Raw genomic sequence first — 21,979 nt, forward strand, 5'->3', positions numbered from 1 at the left:
ATTTGCACACTATCTGTATCTGCATCAAAGCAGAATTTAATCTCTAACTGGTCTATCTGACAGCCTGCATTATTCCCTAGCTAGATGACACACGAAGTCTATTTTTCACATAAGACTAGGTAGGAAAACAAGCACCACTTTGTTTTTAACACCTCTACCTGTCATTCAGGAGAAAATCATTCTATATTACTAACTTTTACTGATCAGATAGACATGTCACAGTACTGGATATATTTCAATTTCAAATCAAGCTACTGAGTTATGATGGACAGATCTGGCACAGGCCATCTGAAGCAAAGGTACTGTTAGGATGGATACATCTGGTGCCAAAGCTTTGCATACACAAGAGGCGTTTCTTCCCTCTGAAAACCCAGGTGTCACCTGTAGGGAAGAAATATCTGTGTAACAGTTACCTTCAGGCTCTGCAAGGACAGAAAGCCAAAGGCACGGCCCTCACACTTCCCTACTCCAGGGAGGAAAATCGTGATGAATGAGACACTGCTATGCTAGTGCTGAAAACAAAACCTTCATCATTTATTGTATTACTTATCTTCAGGGCCTCTAAGCTCTTCTCTTGGTCGGTTCCTACGTCCTGTAACTTTCCTTCTCATTGGACGTGGTGAAAGGACAGTGCTTCTAATTAAGTGGTGGGTTTTGTTTGTTTGTTTTTAAATACAGCATCCACAGATTCTGCATAATAACATACCCAACCAAGTTGAAAACCTGATGTACTGAATAAAAATATTTGATACTATTGTCCATCACGTGCCCTACAGAATACACCCGTGCTTTGTTTCAGTGAAACTTTCTGGTTACTGAAGGGAGTTTCAGTGTTTTAGTAAGACATCAGCTTCTTTTCCCTTTCTGAAACCAAATCCTTTACTTAAAATACATTGTGTAATCTTCTGGCGAACAGTCCTTAGTAAATGCTGAGGTCAGTCAAAAGCATTAACTGTACCAGGGCTTCTTAGGGACGTGAAACCAGCAAAAAGCATCCTGCTGTGCTAAGTGTTGGAAAAGCCAGCCAGCAGCCAGGCAGGTGCTCGGTCTCCATGACAGACAGCCTTTCACATGCAGTTTGTTCAAGATAAAAATACTATTAGGAAAAACTTAAAAACGGATGTAAATAATCCTTCAATAGCTATCAGATAAACATCCTTCGCTCCTGCACTTACATGCTGCCTTCCAGTTTCTCCATAAGATTGCATTGATTAATGCTTGTAAACTCAGCAGTTAGCAATCCCAATTTTTCCATTTTTCTAGAACAACCTTTTTCTAATTATCCTCAACTACCTTAAATGTGTCTGAAAAAAATGAAAAAGTACAGGAAACATGGACAACAGCACTGCAAATTCAGTGTAAGCATCCATAAAAATTATTTGGTAGTGAGAGTGATTTAGTAAAATCATACAAAAAACTGTGAAAGGCTGCATAAAGGAATGTCTTACAAATAATTTTGTTTGTATAGTTGCCTTCATTCAGCTCTCTTATATGACTAATCATTTAATTTAAAAGGACCTTCAGACAACAGAAACTTTTTTTTTTTTTTTTCCAAAAAATGTTAGCATTACAATCTAAAACTCAGAGGCCTGATGTCACCAACAGTCATTGTGAACTGAATTAAGGCAGGGACAGGAGCCTGGCGGCAGGGGAGCAGCCACAATTCGCAGCCAACACCAGAGGGAGTGCGGATGCTCACACAAACACAGCACAAGCCTGGCAACACAGGAAAGTGCTGACAATCAGCACCATATGTTTCAAAGTGAATGTTTTTCTTTGCGTTACAGCAAAAACTTCTTCCACAAATAGCCTCACATGTATACGTTATCCTGTGTTCACCTTAAAAGCCTACAATACAAAGACATAAAAATCCACGCATTTATAGGCATCAGCAGCAACTATATATTTCTCATCAAGTTATTAGCTAGCAAGGGCTGTTCATTATTTTTTTTTTTTTTAACTAGGATAACGCTTGTAAAAACACATAGCACAGCAATTATAAACAGAAAAAAAAATCCTGCAGAAGTAAGATGTTAATTTACCTTACCTTGCTGCTGTGGGAAAACTAAGTCTTTACACTTCCAGAAGAAAAGATCCCTGACTTTTCAGTGAGTACTTGGTTCTGTACCAGATTTTAAAAATAATCATTTATTTATGCCTTAATAGTAGCAAGGGTGAGGATGATTTCACAACCTCTCATTTTTTTCCCTCTTTAAACTCGCACACAGACATAATGCAGCTAGTCTCATCAGTCTTGTTTTACTGGTGATGGAAAAGAGATGTACCGAATTAGAAAAGCACCAGTACTCATTTCGTAACTGCATCCCCAAGCACTTCTCTTCTCAAAAGAACTGCTACGGGTAGTTATTTTATTGTTTGGGATCTTAACCATTAGTTCTCGTTCAATATTGTTAAGTATAATTTCAAAAAGATATGTTGAAGTGAAGCATTTGAACCGCTCCCCCTTCCCAACACACACAAATCCTTTTTTCAGCAAAGCACCTTGTCATAGTTGGCCCAGCTGTGGTAACGGTTCTGACTACACCACTGAATGAAGCACAGAAGTGCAGGAGGCAGCTGTGCACCGCGGCCCTGGAAGGAGCACCTTTGAAAAGCAAACACACAGCGATGCTGCAGGGGCTGAGCAGGGGCTGAGCGGGGCAGTGCATGAGCCCCCTGCCCAGGGCCTGTGCTGAAAGCTGCTCGTGCCCCTTGTCCCGGCCGGCAGGCGAGGTGCAGGTCCCACCTGCTTGTCCCACTGCCCGTCTCAGAAGCGACGAAGCCCACCCTGTGCTACGCCCGCCCCCAGCCTCACGTTTGCTTACCAAGGGCTGCTGCGGCTGCACGGGCTGGAGACCGAGCGTCTGTGGCTGCTGCTGGCCCTGCTGCTGCCCCTGCTGCAACTGGAAGAAGGTGGGTGTTGAAATGAGGGTGCTGCTGCTTGCACGCTGCCTCAGGGAACGACCACGAGCCCAGCAAGATGGCTTTTCATGACTGCTTTACAGACTGGAATCTGGCCTTGCTTACAGCACTGGTCACTGAAGGCCCCATGTGGGAGACGAGCCTCACAGCGCTCCAGTTCTGTTCATCATCAGCCACACCAAGGCTCACGAGGACATTTTTAATAATACAAAAGCTGGTATATTTTGTTTATTATGTCAAAAAAAAATCTAAACAAAATGCATTATCATTTGACAGGAACTGGCACAGATAGCTATTGCATTAAAACAAAAATGTGAAAATAATTCCAACCATCAAAGGGCTATGGGAAAGATTTCTAATATAATTTACTTCCCCTGGGACAAACCTTATATACTTAGCTGACAAACCGATGCTTACCTCCAGACTAAAAATATATTATCAAATCAGAATAAAGATAATAGAACAAACAGGTCTATTTAATTTAATTATCAATTTAATTCCAGTATATAAGGCCTGAGAGGGTAGACAGAGCATAACCACTGCTTTTGTCTCAGTTCATTCAGCTAGGCTATTCTCGAATTTACCTTTTCCAAAAGCGTTCTACTATCCTGAAAAATTGAAGTATTGATTTTCACACGTATGCCTAGAGCTCTCTTTTGGAAGTCCCAGACATAAGCAATAAATTATTGCACTCAAGTGAAACCTGTCAGGATTAACAGCAGCCAGCTCCTCTGCTTTAGACTTGAATGCACACACAAGTGAGCGAGTAACTCCATCCCCTGCTACAGTGATGTTTACATTCCCTGCAATGAAGTATCCCTTGCCTTTGGTGCAGTTGGGTCCCTCACCTGGAAGAGTCTCTGCTGTCGAATCTGCTGCTGCCTCTGTCTCATTTGCTCCTGAGGCAGCTGTGCCGAGTTCAGGTTTGGATGAGGACCTGTGGTTGATGCACTGTCCAGTCCCCCTCCTATCAATGAATTCGGCTGCAAAGGCTGATGGGTCAATCTGCTTGAAAAATAAGAGAATAAAAAAAGGAATTGTACTCCATTTGTAAACAGAGCAAAAAGTTAGTCTAGGAGTACTCAACTACGAGCTACGACATTAGACTTCTACAGATTTAGAAGATGTTAAGTTTTACAGGAAGACTATTTTTCCAAATATGAATGCTTTGAAAAATATCCCATAAGAGAAGCTGTACCATCGTATTGCCTGGCAACTGATATTAGGTTTCTTAATTTTATTATTTCATATTATTTCAATAATTTCATTATTAGGTTTCTTAATTTCTAAAATACCGAAAAAAAAAAAAAAACACCAAGCAAGAAATGCTATCTTAGAACATTATAGTAAAAAAAAAAAATAATCTGCAATTCAAGACTTATATTGGAAACTCTAGTTTTCCGCTCTGGATACTCTTTAACAATCCTGTTTACGGATGTCTTTCCTGCTTCATCTGCTTTCTGTTTCATTACATTTCTTTACCACTGTATTTTTCCTGTTTCTTATAGGCTACAACTCAGATTTATTTTCAAATTCAAGTCAATTTAGTGTATTCAGGCTGAACTGAAATTCATTTATCTATTGCTAGTTAAACTACCAAATTGGTCTTGTGCTTTCTTGACTACAGAACCTGAAATATTTATTAATGTTTAATACTGTACACTTATTTGCATGATATGGATACAGCTTACAGAATAGGGAGAGGGGAGCAGGAAATAGGACCCAACAGCCACCTTTAAATGAAATTTTATGCTCTACAAATACACAGGATATAACTGGGCTACAACCTGTGCCAAGACCAACTAGGGGGTAACTTGAGAGAAAGGCAAATTTATTGCTAGTTAGACCCAGCATTAGCTTCATTTTGATTAACTTTAAGCAAAACTTCAGACCTCTAAATCAAAGTTGCCATAAGAATCTTGCAATGTCACCAGCTACGAGAACAGCAGAACCTCACCGCTGAGTGCCTGTCAAAGGCTGGATGTATGCAGCAGCCTGCTGTTGGATGTACCCACTCGGCTGCTGCTGCATCTGCCTCAGCCTCTCCATCAGCGCGGGGCCGGAGTGAGCTGCTGTGTATGCCCGGGGGTTGTAGCTGGGGGAGAGCACCACACCACCGGCCTGCTGCTGCTGCAAAGGCATCTGTGTGCTGTACATTGTGTATCCATGAGGCATGCTCTGCATGGGAAGCAGACAAAAGAGAGACTTCACTGTGTAACTTAACCCTATTTAAATTAGCTTCATTATAAAAGAAAGAGATGGCCTTTATCAAAGAACTAAAACCCAGCAACTGGAAGCAATCAGTACGAGGCAGGGTCCCCCATGCTGGTAGTGCCAGTACCATGCTGGTAGTGCTTCTGCTTGCAGCTTCAGGCAGCTAAAACGTGGCCGCATGCAGCAGGACCCAGCCTGGTCTTTGCCCTCCCTCCCCAAGAGGTACCGAGCAAGAGCGGGGCTGTGCTCACAGCTGCACCCCTCTCCTCCCCCTGCCCCAAAACCCCAAGTTCCAGAATGAATACAGCATAACAGAGGTTCATTTTAAAGCGTTACTGGTGTCAATATCTCACCAAAAATAGGTCAAATTTCAGACTTTGCTCAGAAGTATGCTTGTCTTTGCCAGCGACATCATTAGGGGAGAAACTGCAAAGTGGCTACCTTACATTTACTAGCTGCAGCGTGCAGAGAGCAGTGAACGCCCCAGAACAGGGCAACGCCATTGCCCTAGGCCACATGCATGAGACAAGTCCCAAGCAAACCTTCAGCACGGACAAGCAGACTGGAAGGTGAAGGAACACTGCTTAAAAAACATTTTTATGCACTCACTCCACCTGAGCAGCACAGTACCTGTGCTTGCTGCAACCCTGGGTACTGCGGAAGCTGAGCCGGGGGTCGAACTTGCGGAGTGAACATAGCAGCTTGGTCCATCGGCTGACCCTGAAAGACACACACGGATCGGGAACAGCCCCTGCGCCCCGAGCAGCAGCCGCCCCCAAACCCCACCACCGTGTGTAATAACGAGCCAGGGAGAGGCTTCACCACTTCCTTCAAAAAAACGGCTCTTTGCAACACCAAACTGTCTGCTGAACTGCACTCACTCACAGGGAGGTGGGAGAACTGACTTTCTGATTTCTGACACTGCTGTAACACTGCTGCGGTGAAGAAACAGACATTTACTGAACAGGGGTTTTCGCAGACACCCTTTAAAAATGGAGATTTGCAAAGCATTTCTTGAGCTTTAGAAAAAAATAAATAAATCTAGCTGGTCTTCCAGACAGAACACAAAATTGCACTGGAAACTTAGAGAGGGTGATAATCTCTAGTTTAAAAACACAGTTGATAACTTCCTCAAGCTACCTGACTGCTAGTTTTTGCACAGATGAAGCAGTCCAAATACTCATTAGCAGATTTCTTGATGACATGCAAAATATTTGTATGATAAATGGCTATGCAAACATTTCCAGCTCCCAGCAGCTTGGAAATACGCTTTGTATTTGTGATCGGCAGAGAGCCTAGCTTGTTTGCTTCAAATTGCCTCCAAATTTATGCCAAACTAACAGCAACTCATTTAAAGATTGCATTAGTATGTTTTGAAGCACAAGAAAAGAGAAAAAAAATTAGACATACTTCAAGACCAAGATTGTAAAAAATTGGTGAATGAGAATTTGCCAGAAATGCAATCAAGCCTGCACAGTTTTTTGTGTTATTGTGATGTTGCAATTGATCATTTTGAAAATTGTTCTACTCAAGGAATCTTAGTAGCAGACACAAGCTGGAAGCAATGGTGCTCCTCCACTTAGCTGTCCAGTTCATCACAAAAAAAAAAAAAAGGCAATTGACATTGTAATCTGGACATCCATACAGAGAAATATTGTAATTTAAGGCTAGAAGTCAGTTTGATAACACACTGCAAGCAGCAATACCACAATCGGGGCTACCAGCTGGAAAAGAAATCAAATACAAATAACAATGGATAAAACCACTGAACCACCAAAGGAACTTTCCTTCTTTATCTGCTCCCAGCCCTTCAGTAGTAAATACACCAAATGATAACAAGTCTGAAAGTGCCACCAGCAGTCTTGCAGATCGGCTATTAATTTGGACTGCATTTAAAAATAAGGTCATCTGCGCCAACAGACCCGGGAAATGAGCGGAGCTGCCTGGCCTGTGAGCCCACGGCGAGCACAGCGTGCGAGTGCTGCAGCTCCAGCAGAGCCAGCCCCGCGCGGCGCCACCTGGGGCTGGGGTCCCCAGCTGGGGCTTCGGGGAGGGAATGGGCAGAAGAGGTCACGAACCAGGTGGCGCAGCCAGGGGATGCCATGGGGTTGGCACGGCACTTGTTTTTAATGCCTTCCTTCCTTTTAAAGCCACGACTGACGTAGCTGGGGCTCTTGTGCAGGACTCTGGGACCACTGCTAAAGGAGCCACAAGGGCCAGACAAGATGGAAGGGAGCTCTGTTACGACAAGCTATGCTAAGCAGGCAGAAGCTATGCTAAGGATTTGTTTTAGAAAACAGCCAATATCTCTGGGAAAATTCTGAAAAACAAATCAGGGAGTACCAGAAGTGTGAACGGAAAAAACATCTATATCCCTAACTACTGCCAGGACTGAAAGCAAATTTAGCTGGAAAAATATCTGCAAAATCAGATGGGGAGCTCTCAAAACAACAACCTGGGAGGTGAGGAACCAAAAAGCTGAGCAGCCTGTATACCTTGCACACAGGATGCCCATAAAACACTGAGCAGCTGAAGACGCATCTAGTACAGTGGTATCGGGGGCAGGGGAAAGTGCTCAAAAACTTGAGGTTTTTTTTTTTTGAGAGATAGAAGAAGAAGAAAAACAACAAACAGACTAACAAAATAACCAATCATTTCTCTGAGCAAACTGCTTCCAAAACTCCTTCGTAAGGTGCAAACCATGAGACAGATAAGATGTAACTTGAATTCACCCAAAGGTAAACAGTGAAGTCTGATAAAACCATGACCGATTTTTCAAAACAACAAAACACAACAACCATAAAACAGGGCCTTGAAATATGCCTAGCAGTAACACAAACGACCCTGTGGGTTCAGTGGAAGTCGGTTTCCACAGACAGACTTGGAGACATGCTCCGTGTTTTGTTTTCTTTTTGTTTCTCCCAGGGACAGCTCACCTTGCATGCCCCAAACCAGAATTTCTCCACTCATGCCCATGGGTGTAAACTGTGCCCCTCTAGTGTCAATGGAAAGTTATATTGATGGAAATTGCATTAGGCTGTAATTGTGTGTGAAAATACTAAACGAGCAGATGCATGATCCCAGCAATATGTGGTGAAATCCACAAATGGCTTTTGTCCACAGACCTTCTTCCCACCGTTTAAACACCGACAAAGCAGCAGAGCTGCCGTGGGGCTGCGAATCCCAGAGCAGAACACCCTTATCAAAGACCACCACCTGAGGCACCACCACCCAGGCCAGACAAGCGCTACAGACAAATCTAAGAGTGAAATTTAAGCAAAAAGCTGTTCATCAGGCAGGAGATGCATCAATTTATTTCACTGCAGCACATGGCAACAGAGTAAATTCCCGTGTTGTGAGTGAGAGCTCTGCATTCCCGAGCAGCAACAGCAGGGTTACTAAATTCAAAGGGACTTCTCCCTTCAGGCATAATTTAGTAAGAGTTAACTGAACATGCAAGCCAATTGCTGCAAGCCAGAATTGTGCATGCACATTAAAAAAAAAAAAAAAAAGGACGAAGGAAAAGAAGGGAGAAAAACCCCACCACTTTTATTCAATGCTGATGCAATGTTACAGCAATAACCATTGTTCTCTTTGTTCTACTTACACCTTAAATTGAAACAAACACAACTTACTGCTTTTTCAAACTAAGTATGTGACCATATTGTATTTAGAATGCATTTGCTCTTCTGTGTGGTGTGTGAACTGGTAATCATACCAGCTATGGTATTGTACCCTGATTATGAATCAAATCTGATCAAATCTGACTTCAAAAGTAGGTAGTGAAACACTAGCACTTATTTAGGTAAGAATAACATCCTATGATGATAAATCTGACAGACTTCACTGCACACTTGCTGCATATCTAGGTGTGCCTGATCAGCTGTAAATACAGTGATCTATACCCCGTTCTGCCATGCTGCCAGTAGTAACTGTAAATACTGCACATCTATAAAATACTGGCAAACAGGGTAAGCAGAAAAGCCTTTTTAAAAATAAATTTTGTTTTTCCAATTAGTGTTTTTGACAGCATTGCAGTTTCCCTAGGATAGGAAGAAAGTCCTGCAAACTAATTCTGAAGCAGCTTTTCTAATTGACCATATCTGGCAAACTTTCAAACATGGATATTAGGGATGAAACTTCAGGCCACAAAGACAGATGTCATCTCTTCTCTCCACAAATGACTGAATTCTATGAAAATTTAGTATCTAGCTATTAACTGCTTCTTATTTTGGAAGAAACAAAACACGGTTATTCTAACTGCATGTCCTGCAGCTCAGGAACGCACCACCAGGCACTATACTGCTGTGCCTATGAGACGAAGTATTTTGGAAACTGCAGTTCACGTGGCTCTACGTGCAGGCTGGGACGTGCTGGCTGTAAAACCTGCGTGGTCCATCCTTTGCCTCTTAGCCAGCCCATAGGGCAGCGCTGCCTCAGCAGCCACCGCTACTGCACTGCACAGCGTGGCAAATGCCACCACGGTGGAAGGTGGCAGAGTGGAGCAGACCCAGGCACCAGCAAGGAGACGGGGGCAAAATGGGAAGGCGCAGGTCGTGCTTGGATGGACATGGCATCAGGCTATCTTGCAGCTACTCTAATCTTTTACAGTGAGAAACACAACATTTTCTGAAGAGAAAAAAAAATAAATCAATGATGCAGTTATTGGGAATATTTGTAAGAACAAAATATTCTGTGTGCAAGTATATTCACAGCCTTCCCGCATGCAGCCACTGCACTACCTAGCCACGAGGAGTACCCGAAGCGTATCATTCTCATCAAAAGCAAAGTGTGCAGCCTATGTGCTAAAAGAAATGCATGTTTGTGCAAAAGAGAAAATAAAGAGAAGAAAAGTTCACGATCTCAGATTGGTTACCATTACGTTGTCAAAGCCATCCTGAAGGGATACAGCAGAGCTACAGACATCCTAAAGGAAAAGGACAGGCGAGAAAATAGCAAAAAATACAGAGAATATATATGATTAGGCTCAGCTTGTTAGTACAGTAGTACAGCACCTTTACAGTGCTCACCTGAATGTATTGAAAGAATGCTGCTGTTCTGAAACACTGACAGAACCCTTTCAAGTGTTTCATGATGCTAATGAATCTCCATACTTTTATAAAATTTATGAACAGAAACTCAAAACATGGAAAGGAAACTGCCACCCACCGGAGCCTAATTATTCTATATATAGTATTCAACGTTTTGGACAAACCATAGTTATTGATTTTCAAGAGCACAGCATGAATGATACAGCACTGAAGGCCAGATCTTTGTGGACTGGTTTCACAGAACTGTTCTCTCTGGAGGTTTCATGAAACACCAGTTCTAATAATTTCAAGCTGCACAGGTAACTTTATTCTCCAGCTGCTGAGATATAAAAACCAAAGAGGAAATCTTCCCTGTTTAAGCTCAACCTAACAACCTACACCGCATAGTAATAATACTTACAAGTCATCTTCTTCCTGTATTTCCAAATACTACCTTCAGGCTTCTACTTGTACAGCATTTCCTGCTCTAAATCCAGGACTAGAGAAAGAACTACCGCAAATTCCCAAAGGCCACTTGGCTGAACTAAGGCACCAGCCATGCGTGCAGGCCGGTGTCCTGCTGGGGCAGCCTGCAGTCTCAGAGAGCATTCCCAGTGCCACTAGTACCTTGGAGGGGTTTCTCTGGTATCAATATTGCCAGCATACACTCAAACAAGGAAAGCAAACTGAACAGCCTGGTGAATTGCTCGTTCATTTTATCACAGTGAACGTTTTCAAATAATGTCCTGAATGAATCTCCCCAAACAACCAATCAGGCAAAAAGTTAGAAGTACACAGGAAAACGTGCCCATCTGTGGTACTCCCCAGGATGCTACAAAGGACGCCACTGTGCAGAGGTAGTTTGGAGACAAAAGATTGGTTTAACTTGGTTTACCTCAGCTTAATTTGCACTGACTTACTGCTGACACAAAAATAGAGCTGATACAGACCTGCTGAGTGGATTGAAGAACACCCAACATGACATACGTTAGCTGAGATATGCATTTGAACCTACCCAGCTGAACTTTAGTGCAACTGTTAGACTGGGCATGCCCTCACAACAGTATGAACCATATTTTATGAAAAAGTTCATGACAGACACCTTATTAAACTTATTTAGGCCTGGAGTCACATCTTCCTGATAGGCTGTTTCTTATTACTGACAAACTGTCTAGGCAGCACTTCAGAGAAAAATCTAACCACTGTTCTTAACATTTCAGATGCTGGTATTGTTTGAAACCAAAAGGCAAATCCAACATCCTTTGTCCTCTAAATATGACAATGTTAAACAACAGATTTCTTAAATGCGAGAATAATATGTTGTTCTAGATCTTCAATCATTACTTTTTAATCCAGCTAGCCATAAGTAGTGAACATCATTTGTTTACTAAAGGCTCTTATTGAAACCTGCATTCTATCATAATAATTGAAAACCAGTTTGACCTAACACTCAAATATTGAGGTACTGTCTAACGTAAGAGGTAATTCAAGGTTCCTATTGAACAGGAAGCAATGGCTCACTGTAGAGGCCAGTACCCTAACATTTAGGGCACCTAGTCCTTAGTACCTGGTAGTGCCTATTGGACACCAATGAGGGATCAAATATCCACTGTACCACTGACCTTACAAAACATGTAGTAAGAACTTCTGGAGGCTTTTTTTTTTTTTTTAATTTTGATTTTTCTTTTAAAGAAAGGTACTATATGACACACATACAGGAAAACCCTGGTTTCATCATTATGAACAGCCCATATAAAACTATTCTAGCCCGTCAGCAATTTAAGCACTGCAGAGGGCTTTATGTGCATCATAACAGGGAGATTGAAGGAGGGATGATAAGGACAATGAGGGAGCTCTAAAGAAACAGACACAGCGTGTGAGAAATTATGAGAATACTTGCTGAAAATTTTGATTATTTTAGGCAACCAGGGCACATCATAAAGTTTGAAGGCAAGAACTCAGCATAAGGACAATACAATACAGATGACTGCAGTGAGGGTAGGAATGGGTAGAGTAGGTCTTTAAAAGTAAAAGTGAGCAGTTACTGGTTGTACCGCCAAATACTGTACACACATGTTGTTTATCTGGGATCCAAAAGAAAAAAAATATTTTCCTTGGTTCTTATGCCATCAATTCAAAATCAGCCTGGCCGTAACCATACTCTGAAAATTATCTTAGGCTCAGAAGGGAGTTGCATAACAGGCATGTGTGGTTTGGCACACAGCAGCAGCACTCTGTAAAAATGTTAGGAGAATACCAGCTGCTTCTACAGAACATGCACATCCATGTGCACATGTGTATGGAAATGGCTTCTGCTGGACTTCCTGGAGTTTTTAGGTTTGTTTGGAGGTACATAGCACCATGCTAATTCCATCATGAAAGTCACTGGTGGAACAATAGGGAACTAGAGTAACATCAAGGAGCAGAAGCAAAACCTGATTTTATGAAACACACTAAAAATAGAAAGGGCTAAAAGACCAAAGGGCAAATGAAGTTTAAAAGCAGATGGTCCTGCTTAAGCAATATTTAGGGTGTTACTGTGAGTGTAAACGTCAGCTGGCTCTCCACTCCATGTGCCTGTGCAGGGCAAGCAGCCCCAACACAAGGCAAAAACACTGTGTTGCTCTTCAGCCTTCGGAGTTTGGACAAACCTGTTGGAGAGATCGTGCCTGTGCTTGCTGCCTGAGGAGCCGCTGCTGCTGCTGCTGCTGCTGCTCTTGCTGCAGGAGTTTCATCTGGAGCAACTGCTGCTGAGGTGTAATTGCATGGATAGAGGGGGGCTGCATCATGGTGCCAGAGCGTCGCTGCAGCATGTTCGACAGGGCTTGTTTCGTATTAGTTGGAACAAATGAGCTTGTTGGATCCAGTCTGGAACCACCTAAAACCCACCAAAAACACAAATGTTTTCTCTGCCATCTGCAGGAAAGTTGTTAGTACAGATCACTGCTAATTCATCACCTCCTGTCTGATTAGAACTCCAATAATGATGATAAACTCATCTCTGTAAAGGCAGACAGGGAACTGGATTAAACCAGATTACTGACCTGAAAAATTGAAAGGGCAAAATATCTTTGAAGACTACCACTTGTAAATGAGAATGAAAAGTAAAAAGGCTATAGGCTCTTACATGTTCTACATCAGCTAAGATGTTTGACTACTACTGAAAAACAAAATTTGCATGTCACATCAAAAGCATGATACGAACAGCTCATTATGTCAAATCATTTTATCATGAGATGGCAATAACATGCATCGGCACTACTTGAGAAATAACACATACATATAGGTCAACAGACTTAGGAAGGTACATCTTATACACGTTTTTTAAAAATCGTAATTTTCTTAATTTTGTTGACACTTTCTGGTATTTTCTGAAGATTTTTGTGCATCTTAAATGCAGATCTAGTTATATTTGGAGCTTCAGAAAAAATATTTAACATTTATAATTGGAAACAAACTTCCAAGCTTCTGTGCATAATACCTGAGAAGGACAGAACATCTATTTCAAAATCACCTGCTGCCCATAAGAACATCTAAAATATGTATCTTAAATTGTATACACATTAACAGTAAGAAACAAAACAAGCATACAAAAAATTGAACACATATCTCAAATGCTGAAAAAAGCTAGCCCACAGATTTATTTATTCCATCTAGCAGATACTAAATTACCCACCATGGTTCTTGATGTGAATCAAAGAAGAAATAACTCCAGAAGAAATAACCCCAAGGTCATTTGTTCCTGTTAATCATCCCTCTCATTTAGCTCCTCGTTGAACTTCTACCAGCTTTCTTATAAGAAAAATCTATCAGCATCACAAAAAATCCATCACAAAATCCCCAAAAATAAAAAATTAAAAAAAAATCCATCAGCAGGTCATTTTTGATTATCTACCACGAGAGTTTAACAGCTTAAGAGACAGACCTACAACTGCTAATGGAAGGCTCTTCTAAAAATGTCTAACTAAAGGAATAAAACCAATGGCATCAGCCATCACAACCTGCTTCAGAGAAAGTTTGGAACAAAATCTGGTTGTAGTAAGTCAAATTCTATCATAGATCAAACTAAAAAGGCCCAGTGAGTGAACTCAAAGCTTACACATACCTGGTGGGAGGGGCTGGTTCTGCACAAAGAAACCAGGCTGCTGTGGCTGTCCCATGATGTTGTAACCCCACAAGGCAGACTGAGGATGGTGCATCATTTGAGAGGAAATAGGTGAATAATTGGGAGGCACTCTGTATAAGTTGTTCTGTGGATATTCCTTAAAAAGCACAGTAAAAGTGAATGTTACTGACATTCATACCTTACTAACTCATAAATAATGCCAATTTTCCTACTAAATTATTAAAGGATAGAGACGGTTCCCATTGTCGTTTGCAATGTTGTAAAAAACAGATTAAGTCTCAGGCTGCCCACAGGTAATTAACACTAACAACTTCATAGAGACACCATCCACTTTTACCTTATTATAGCAAGTATTTTCTGCAGGCTATAATTAGGCAAAGCACAAGCACAGCTTACTGTATCAGTTTATCAATAACGGGATGAACTTAACAGAAATATCAAAAAGGCCAGAAAGCTATGTTAACATTATACCTGTTTCATACACAATACAATGACAAACCAGCTGGATGCTGTCAGAATACTATCATATCTACAAGACATACAACTACATCGGCGGCACTGTGGAAAGGCTACATTCGTGCAAAATGCTGCTATTGTAAATGTACATTATTATTCAGGTGGTGCCAGGTATGTTTTTCAAACCCCTGGCTCTATGGGATTCTTCAGCTGAGGAACTCACACCTCAAAACGACATTAAAGCCAACAGGGCAAGCAGTTCAAAAGCCAGAACAAACTGCACAGTAAAACAGTTTATCTGTGTGGAAGAGCTTTTTTCAAATTGGTTTCTATTTGAATGGGACCTAAGTTCGAACCAACATGCTTGCTCTGGACATAATTTGAGCAGGAGGTATTTTAGAAATTGACAGAGAATCTAAGTGCTGTAATTTTACACCAAACAAGAGAAAGCACATATGGAACCTGAATAATATTAGTGAGTTAAGTTCCAGTCTAGCATATTTTATATTGCATGCAAAGTCCTAAACACTGTACACTTCTCTACGCTGATTCTCCTGGAAGCTCTCTTTGACAGAAATCCACCCTCCTGCTGACCATCTCTATTCATTCCCTTTATTACGACCTAGGTCTCCAGGTGGGGGACAATTTCTGAAGGTAGCTAAGAGAGCACTATGCAACGTCAGATGCTCCAGCAAGGTATTTCAAGTTTTGCACAGGGCACCAACCACTTACATCAGTCCTTGAGCTTGACTTTGACTTTCTCTTCCTGCCTTTTGTCTTCTTCTCATCATCCATGGCATGTTTTCCCTGATCTGAGAGCTCTCCTGACTTTCTTTCTGGTTCCTGAGAGACAGGTGTGGTAGGCTCTTCCTCCTCCTCCTCTGGAGGAAGGGGCAAGGGCTCGAGGTAGTAGCTCCGTGGCTTGGGTTTGGGGTGTGTGTGATACAGGAGGAGATGCTGCTGCTCTTCATATTTGATCACTTTCCTATCGACACGAACTGTACCAAACCATGCCCAGGAGAGAGGGGCAGGATTTTTATGACCTTCAAATAAGTCCCAAGGGGACACTTTTTGTTTTGTTGAAACCTGAAGACCCTGTTTCAAAATAAAAGTGAAGTTAGCATTTTAGGAAAGTTGAACACTAGAGCAAACTACTTGCTTTTGTATGATTTGAGTCAGAAAATCCAGTAACAGTTTTTCTCCTCCACAAAATATATCAAGTGCATAATGGTGGGATTTTAACCTCCATCAAGGCTACCACTAGATAAAAGCCGTTACATTTCTATAGTACTATTTGCTTGTAGACATGCTAAATATTTCAAGTTCCATCTATCGCATTTCAGAGGAAAAGTCAAATAATCTACAAAGAATTGTTAATCTGAAGACACGCTTGCTAGAAGTTTACATATTTAAGTAAGGGGGGATAAGAATAAAAAGCTCCATCCTTCTCTCTCAAATAAATTCACCTTAAAAAAATACATATCCTTTTATATTGCCAAAAATTCCAAACCAGCTAACACACTTTTTATTTTCCCCTTCTTTCCTGTCTTTTGAAAGCAGGATCGCCCCCTGCTTCCTCTCAGCACGTAACAGGTCAAAAGGTTTCCAGGTCAAATGAGCTCTCAAATGTAGGATTCTGCCTGAAAAACAAATACTTTCGTAAGAGCTGCTGCTGTTCAGCTCCAAGTCAAACATAATCTTCCTTTTTGGCTGATATCAGTCAAGACCCCAGATTGCAAAATCAAGCAAGCTTATGCCAACACTCGTTACATTAGCAGCTACAAATTGGCCACGTACCCTGTGGAATTAATGAGGAAGGACATGCAGCAAACATCATTCACTTCTAGTTTGTATAGATGTTGATGGACAAACTTTAAACAAATCAGAAAGTGAAAGGTTATCCAAACTTTGGGTTATCCAAACTTGTATGGGTGTCATAAAATTGTTTCCATTGAAAAAGCATATACATCAAAAGCTCTGAGGCTATTTGCAAGCACTGGTGAATATTCAGGAAGAGAAGGACAGATCCATTGTCAGTACAAATGCAGGGCTGGTGGTGCTGCTGTATCATACAAGTCACACCAGGTTGCTCGGACTCGTACAGCTCCCTGAGTGCCCCTCTATAAATCCAGTCCTGGTTTCACACACTGTCCGAGAACTTTCACATGGATCATGCAAGAAAAACTGTGCATGTGTATTTCAAACAGAATTATATTTGGTAACAAAAAAGCAGTCAGTCATTTGCAACTGTTTCTAACAGTGCTGCTCTTACAAGCCCAGCATCGCTCAATTTTCGCATCATTGCTCATAGAAAGCCTACTTGTTTAACACAGATTGCATTGCTGGGGCTAAAGCTTTTGTAATGACTGCATTAGAAAGCTGCACTACAGCAGAAATATAATACTGGTTTTGATACTGTGTATAAATTCATGCACTCTACAAGCTGTACCTGTTTGCTTGAATTTCCCATGCATCAAAAAGTCATGAAAAAAATAGATGAAAGTAAACATTTACTCTTGCCTGTTTCTTATCAATGGAGTCAAATCCTGCAATTTTGTTGCCCTTGGTGTCAATCAAGGATCCCATTGGCTCACAAGTAATAATATCACATGTCTGCTTTGGCAAAGGGAGCAGCTGGCGAACCTTGTCAATGCTTTCTGACCGCTTGTCTCCCAGCTCTTTCTAAAGAATAAATAAAACAATCAATCAAACAGAAAGGGGGGAAAAAAAGGAAGAGAAACATTGCACTGCTTTCACTATTAGAAAATGTCCAGTTTCTGAATGAATCATTTCCCTGTACTTTTACTAAATTTAAACAAATGGTTTTGCAGAGCTATTTTTTTTTGTGTTTTTTTTTTTTGTTTGTTTTTTTGCTTTTTTTTGGGGGGGGGGGAGTTTGGTTTTGTTGTTAGTTTCTGGCCTTGTTGTCTTTTGTTTTGTTTTTTAAGAATGTAAGTTATTATTTCATCTCTTGCTTGAGTAGAACATAGAAACTATATAATACAATTTAAATACAAATTCAGTGTCCCAAACATGAATAAAAGTAATTAAGTCCCTTTCACGGTCCCTAAATGTAATGTAATGAGAAGAAAATCTTAGTAGACTGTCTCCCCACCCTCACATTCCTATTTTATTTAATTTCCTCCTTTTGTTCCTTATTACCACTAGCGCTGCTTCATTCTCTCCTCTTTTTCCGAGGCCTTCCCAGACACTAGAAATGACAGGATGAAAAGTTGAGAATGTGATTCAAAAGAAATGCTGAAAATGATGAGATGTAACACTTACTTTTAACTTTTTCACTAAATTCATATAAGCCCTTTTGTTTTCCTCAGGCCCTCCTTGAGAAGCATTTGACAAGTCGGAGGCAAGTGTCCCGTTGATGAGAACGCCCAGCATGTCAAGCACAGTTGTGAACAATTCACTGAGAGTAAAATTACAAGTGTTACCCAAGGAATTACTGATTGCTAAGAGATCCAGGGACAGATATTCACAGCAAAAGGCACAAACACAGCTCTTTAGACAAGCTGAATTTTTCAGTGCTTTCTGCATGCACACACAACTCAGCTCGCATGCACGGGCCCCAGTGTATACGTGCAGGTGAACTGTCAAGATACAGACACAAATCTTACACACCACAGCTCAGAGCTACAGATAGCACAAACTGCTAATAGTCATGAGGAACTACAGCTCCAATTTGGGAAACTGCTAGGAAAACATGCTTGTTAACGAGCAGTGTAAATAGTGTTTCCAGTGCTTTCCAAAATAGAGATGTTCCCCAACTGATACCAGCACCGAGCATGTAAGTTGCACTCAAGCAGTAACGTGGTAATAATAAGAAAAATATAACAGTGACATCCATGCAATCTAGACTTAAAAGCACGAAGGACATTGATTAGCTTGTTTAAACAGCGCAGACATACTTGTTGGTCTGCATATCAACAGTTCCTGAAGTGATTATCTGAAGGAGCAGAAGTGCCCAGTCTGTGGTCCACTGGGTACTCCTCTGCACAGTATCAAACATGCCACCTACCTGCAAAATAACACAGCAGATAGCAAAGCTCTGCATGTATCTCACAGATGCATGCTTCCTCATCACATGTTACTTATGAATAAAACTGCCATCCAGTCCCATGTGTTCTTGTGTGCTGACTGCCACTCCGATGTACTGAGCTTAAATAACTTTTTCTCCCCACCCCATGCTTTCAGAAAAAAAGCTTCTCCTATGAAGGAACTACAGAAAAGCAAAATAGTATTGCACTGCTCCTTCAGTTTCCTATCTTCACTTTCATATTTGACGCAACAAATTTTGAAGTGTATGAAAAGATTCTCAGAACTGAAAAGGTACTGAAGGAAAACCTTTTAGTTATTGCCTTCCCCCCACATACAAAAATTAGACAATGAAATCCACTGCATAGAGAAAAGGACCTAAAGAACATGATAGCATTGACTGAAAATAAAAACTGCCACATGATGTATTTGACCCCACGAACAATTGTTCACAATTCCTACCAGTATTTTATGATACTGTAAAATATGCCTTTTCTTTGAGAAGGAGCTGTTTTATCAGAACTGTTCCTGCAAAGGATTAACCTGCATCAACACAAGATACCTGCTCAGGTTATGAGCCTGATTTCCTAACCAGTCAGAATAGAGCCCAAACCCCACATTTCAAAGATAGAACACTTCTAGCTAATGCCAGCACAGCTCAAGCCTTCAGACAGGAGAAAATATCTCCCTATTACACAACAGGATGCCTAAGGGAGCTAACAGCAAACCAACGGTGCTCTCTCCTTGCTGGTGCACTGCAGCCCAGGGTCCTCCTGCTCTACCACGATGCTACTGTCAGCTTTGCTGGTTTGTCTATTATCCCTGCATGCAGTATCTGCTTTGAATCATCTTGCCTGTTTCCCATTTTAAAACTTTCCAAAAATATTTTTTTCATGTTTATAATCACACTAAATCCTTCACTTTTTAGGCCTGTAGTTGTTTCACTTCACAATTCTTCCCGGTGTTTAAAGCTTATTTCTACATTGTACTTTGCTCAAGAAACACAGAGACTGTTTCAACTCCCAGTACCTGCTTTTAGCTCCTACACCTTGCTGAGTTTATGTCTAAGATTATTCCTTGGACTACATATGTAGTTTATTGTTTACAAAGGGATAAAATCTTACTGCTTTAGTAAGAAACCACTTATTACCCATATCAAGTGTTGGCTCAAGTCCCCCTACCCTGAACCAGTGGCAGCATATGGTTTCCCCCTCTGGTTGCACCTGAGCAGCTTCCAAAGAGGTGGGAGAAGAACAATGCTGCAGTATTACTCCTACCTTGGAGCTCCCTCACTTGGCCTTACATGTAGTCTCTATACACCTACGTTGTCTCTATACACCTACGTCACTGTGCTAAACGAGCTGCAGCAACCCTGACATCTAGTACAGAAGTTTCAGGAGACGTGAGACATTGAAGGACTCGATGGAAACTTTCTAGATTGATTAATATCCAAGTAGTGGCAACTGAAATTGCACATGTAAATTAAACAGCCAAATATTACATTTCCCGAGACCTCCAAAACTCTCAACTATGTTGCGTAATTCTATAAAACCCTTGCTTGTCACAAGAGGATAAACCAGCCCATCAGTAGACAATGACCTTCGATGTCTACAAAAAGGTGATACAATTTCTGATATTCCAGTGCCACTGAATGGATGAAAGCAGCACAAAAACAAGGCGTGAATCAGGCATAGGCTGTCCTTCCTACTCATTTTATATGAACAATGCCCAAACACTATGGCCAGGAAGCATCAGCTGAAACAAGAGAGATGGGAAAAGCAGAGAACCCCCTGTGATGCCACGCTGAGGCACGGGGAGTACTAATGGCCTTTGCTGCCCCTGGCCAGCCCCATCTGGGGCAACCCCCATGCCCCATGCCTGTCCCTAGCCCAGGAGCTTGTCAGGAGCCTCAGCTCGTCCCCATAGCCCTGCCTAGAAATCCCAGCTCAGGGTTGTGTCTGACCATGCCTCTCCTCACCGGGCCTGATCCTGACACCCCCACCAACCAGCTGACACCCCGGTATGGCCTCGGCTTGTCCCCATCCTGGTGGAGGTGCCAGGTGCCCAGGGCTGGGATTTCCTCCGGGAGCCCTGGCGCCCGCACTGCCCAGACAGTAGTTCTTGCACCTTACCATGTACTTCAAGTAGCTGCTACATCTCTTTATACCAACAGAAGCACGTAAGTTTTTCTTACCAAATTAAGACGAAGTTGTAAGGCTTCATGCATCATTTGTCTAGCTTTAACATCATCCTGGTACCGTTCTTCCCTCCAGTTACTAAGGATCTAAAAGAAACCATTTGAGTAAGGTTGTTTTCTCCCTGTAGAGGAATTTTCTCCCCTTCAAGTTTAAGTATTTGTGACCATTACCTCTAAGGAGCCATAAAAGATTATTAACCTTTTTATTGTCATGCCTGTTCAAAGCTCAGAGCAGATTAAATAAAATAAAGGAGGGTAAAAATTGATTTTATAAAGGGTTGATACTCTGCTATCAATTATGTGACTAGATCTTCCTGTTGTAGCAAAAAGAAAATAAGGATCTTCATTATGCATTTATGAAAAATACAGTTTCAAACATCCTATTTAACTGCTCACCATATGTATATAAATGGATCTCTTGTACTGGATGCAGCTTCCCAACAGAATCGTGTTGGGTGCTCTGGATGAGAAATGACCAAAACCTTAGGGAACCTGGACCAGCTGTATTTCAGAGGAGAAACCATACCTCTAAAGAAGAATCCAAGTGACAGTAATACCAGGGAAAAAAAGATCAAAGGAATGAATTTAACTAGGATGTGGACCAAAGTCTGAGCCCGGACCTGCAGTGAGAGGCAGTATGAACAAATAACAGCCCTACAAGTATCAATTTTCACTGCCACAGTAAGTTAGAGAAACTAGAGACAGAAAAAGGAAACATATTCCCACTACACCGGGCACTGCATATGTTCATTTAGAGGACAGTCTCTAGGAGCTAGTAATATTCATGTAGGCTACAGCATCAATCAGATGGGAACAAGGAGACTACAGCAGAATCAGAGGTTGTGAATGAGCATAAGTGAAGGAAAAGTTGTAGGGATGGTTTCTCTGGGCAATAGGCCAGTTTGGGACTAGCAATATTAAAACAAACAAACAAGAGCAAAACAAATAAACAAACAAAAAACCTCACAACTTAACTGTACTAACTGG

At 41.5% G+C, this 21,979-nt stretch overlaps 1 protein-coding gene across 20 annotated transcripts in view; it reads right to left on the reverse strand.

The window, feature by feature from the left end:
• Positions 1-21,979, reverse strand: part of MED12L (mediator complex subunit 12L) — a 140,052-nt gene that overhangs the window by 3,197 nt on the left and 114,876 nt on the right. For 13 of the 20 annotated variants that reach the window (XM_040567362.1, XM_040567350.1, XM_040567354.1 and 10 more), the window contains 11 exons: positions 20,990-21,079; positions 18,669-18,778; positions 18,034-18,169; positions 17,263-17,430; positions 15,481-15,843; positions 14,272-14,428; positions 12,818-13,044; positions 5,767-5,856; positions 4,880-5,100; positions 3,771-3,927; positions 2,826-2,903 (listed from right to left, as the gene is read on the reverse strand). In XM_040567362.1, the coding sequence (XP_040423296.1) occupies positions 2,826-2,903; positions 3,771-3,927; positions 4,880-5,100; positions 5,767-5,856; positions 12,818-13,044; positions 14,272-14,428; positions 15,481-15,843; positions 17,263-17,430; positions 18,034-18,169; positions 18,669-18,778; positions 20,990-21,079 (1,797 nt within the window). The remainder of the gene's footprint in view (positions 1-2,825; positions 2,904-3,770; positions 3,928-4,879; positions 5,101-5,766; positions 5,857-12,817; positions 13,045-14,271; positions 14,429-15,480; positions 15,844-17,262; positions 17,431-18,033; positions 18,170-18,668; positions 18,779-20,989; positions 21,080-21,979) is intronic. The other 7 variants (XM_040567361.1, XM_040567351.1, XM_040567363.1 and 4 more) reach the window with 3 other exon arrangements.

The sequence above is a fragment of the Cygnus olor genome, chromosome 9 (assembly GCF_009769625.2).
Source record: "Cygnus olor isolate bCygOlo1 chromosome 9, bCygOlo1.pri.v2, whole genome shotgun sequence".
Lineage (NCBI taxonomy): Eukaryota > Metazoa > Chordata > Aves > Anseriformes > Anatidae > Cygnus > Cygnus olor.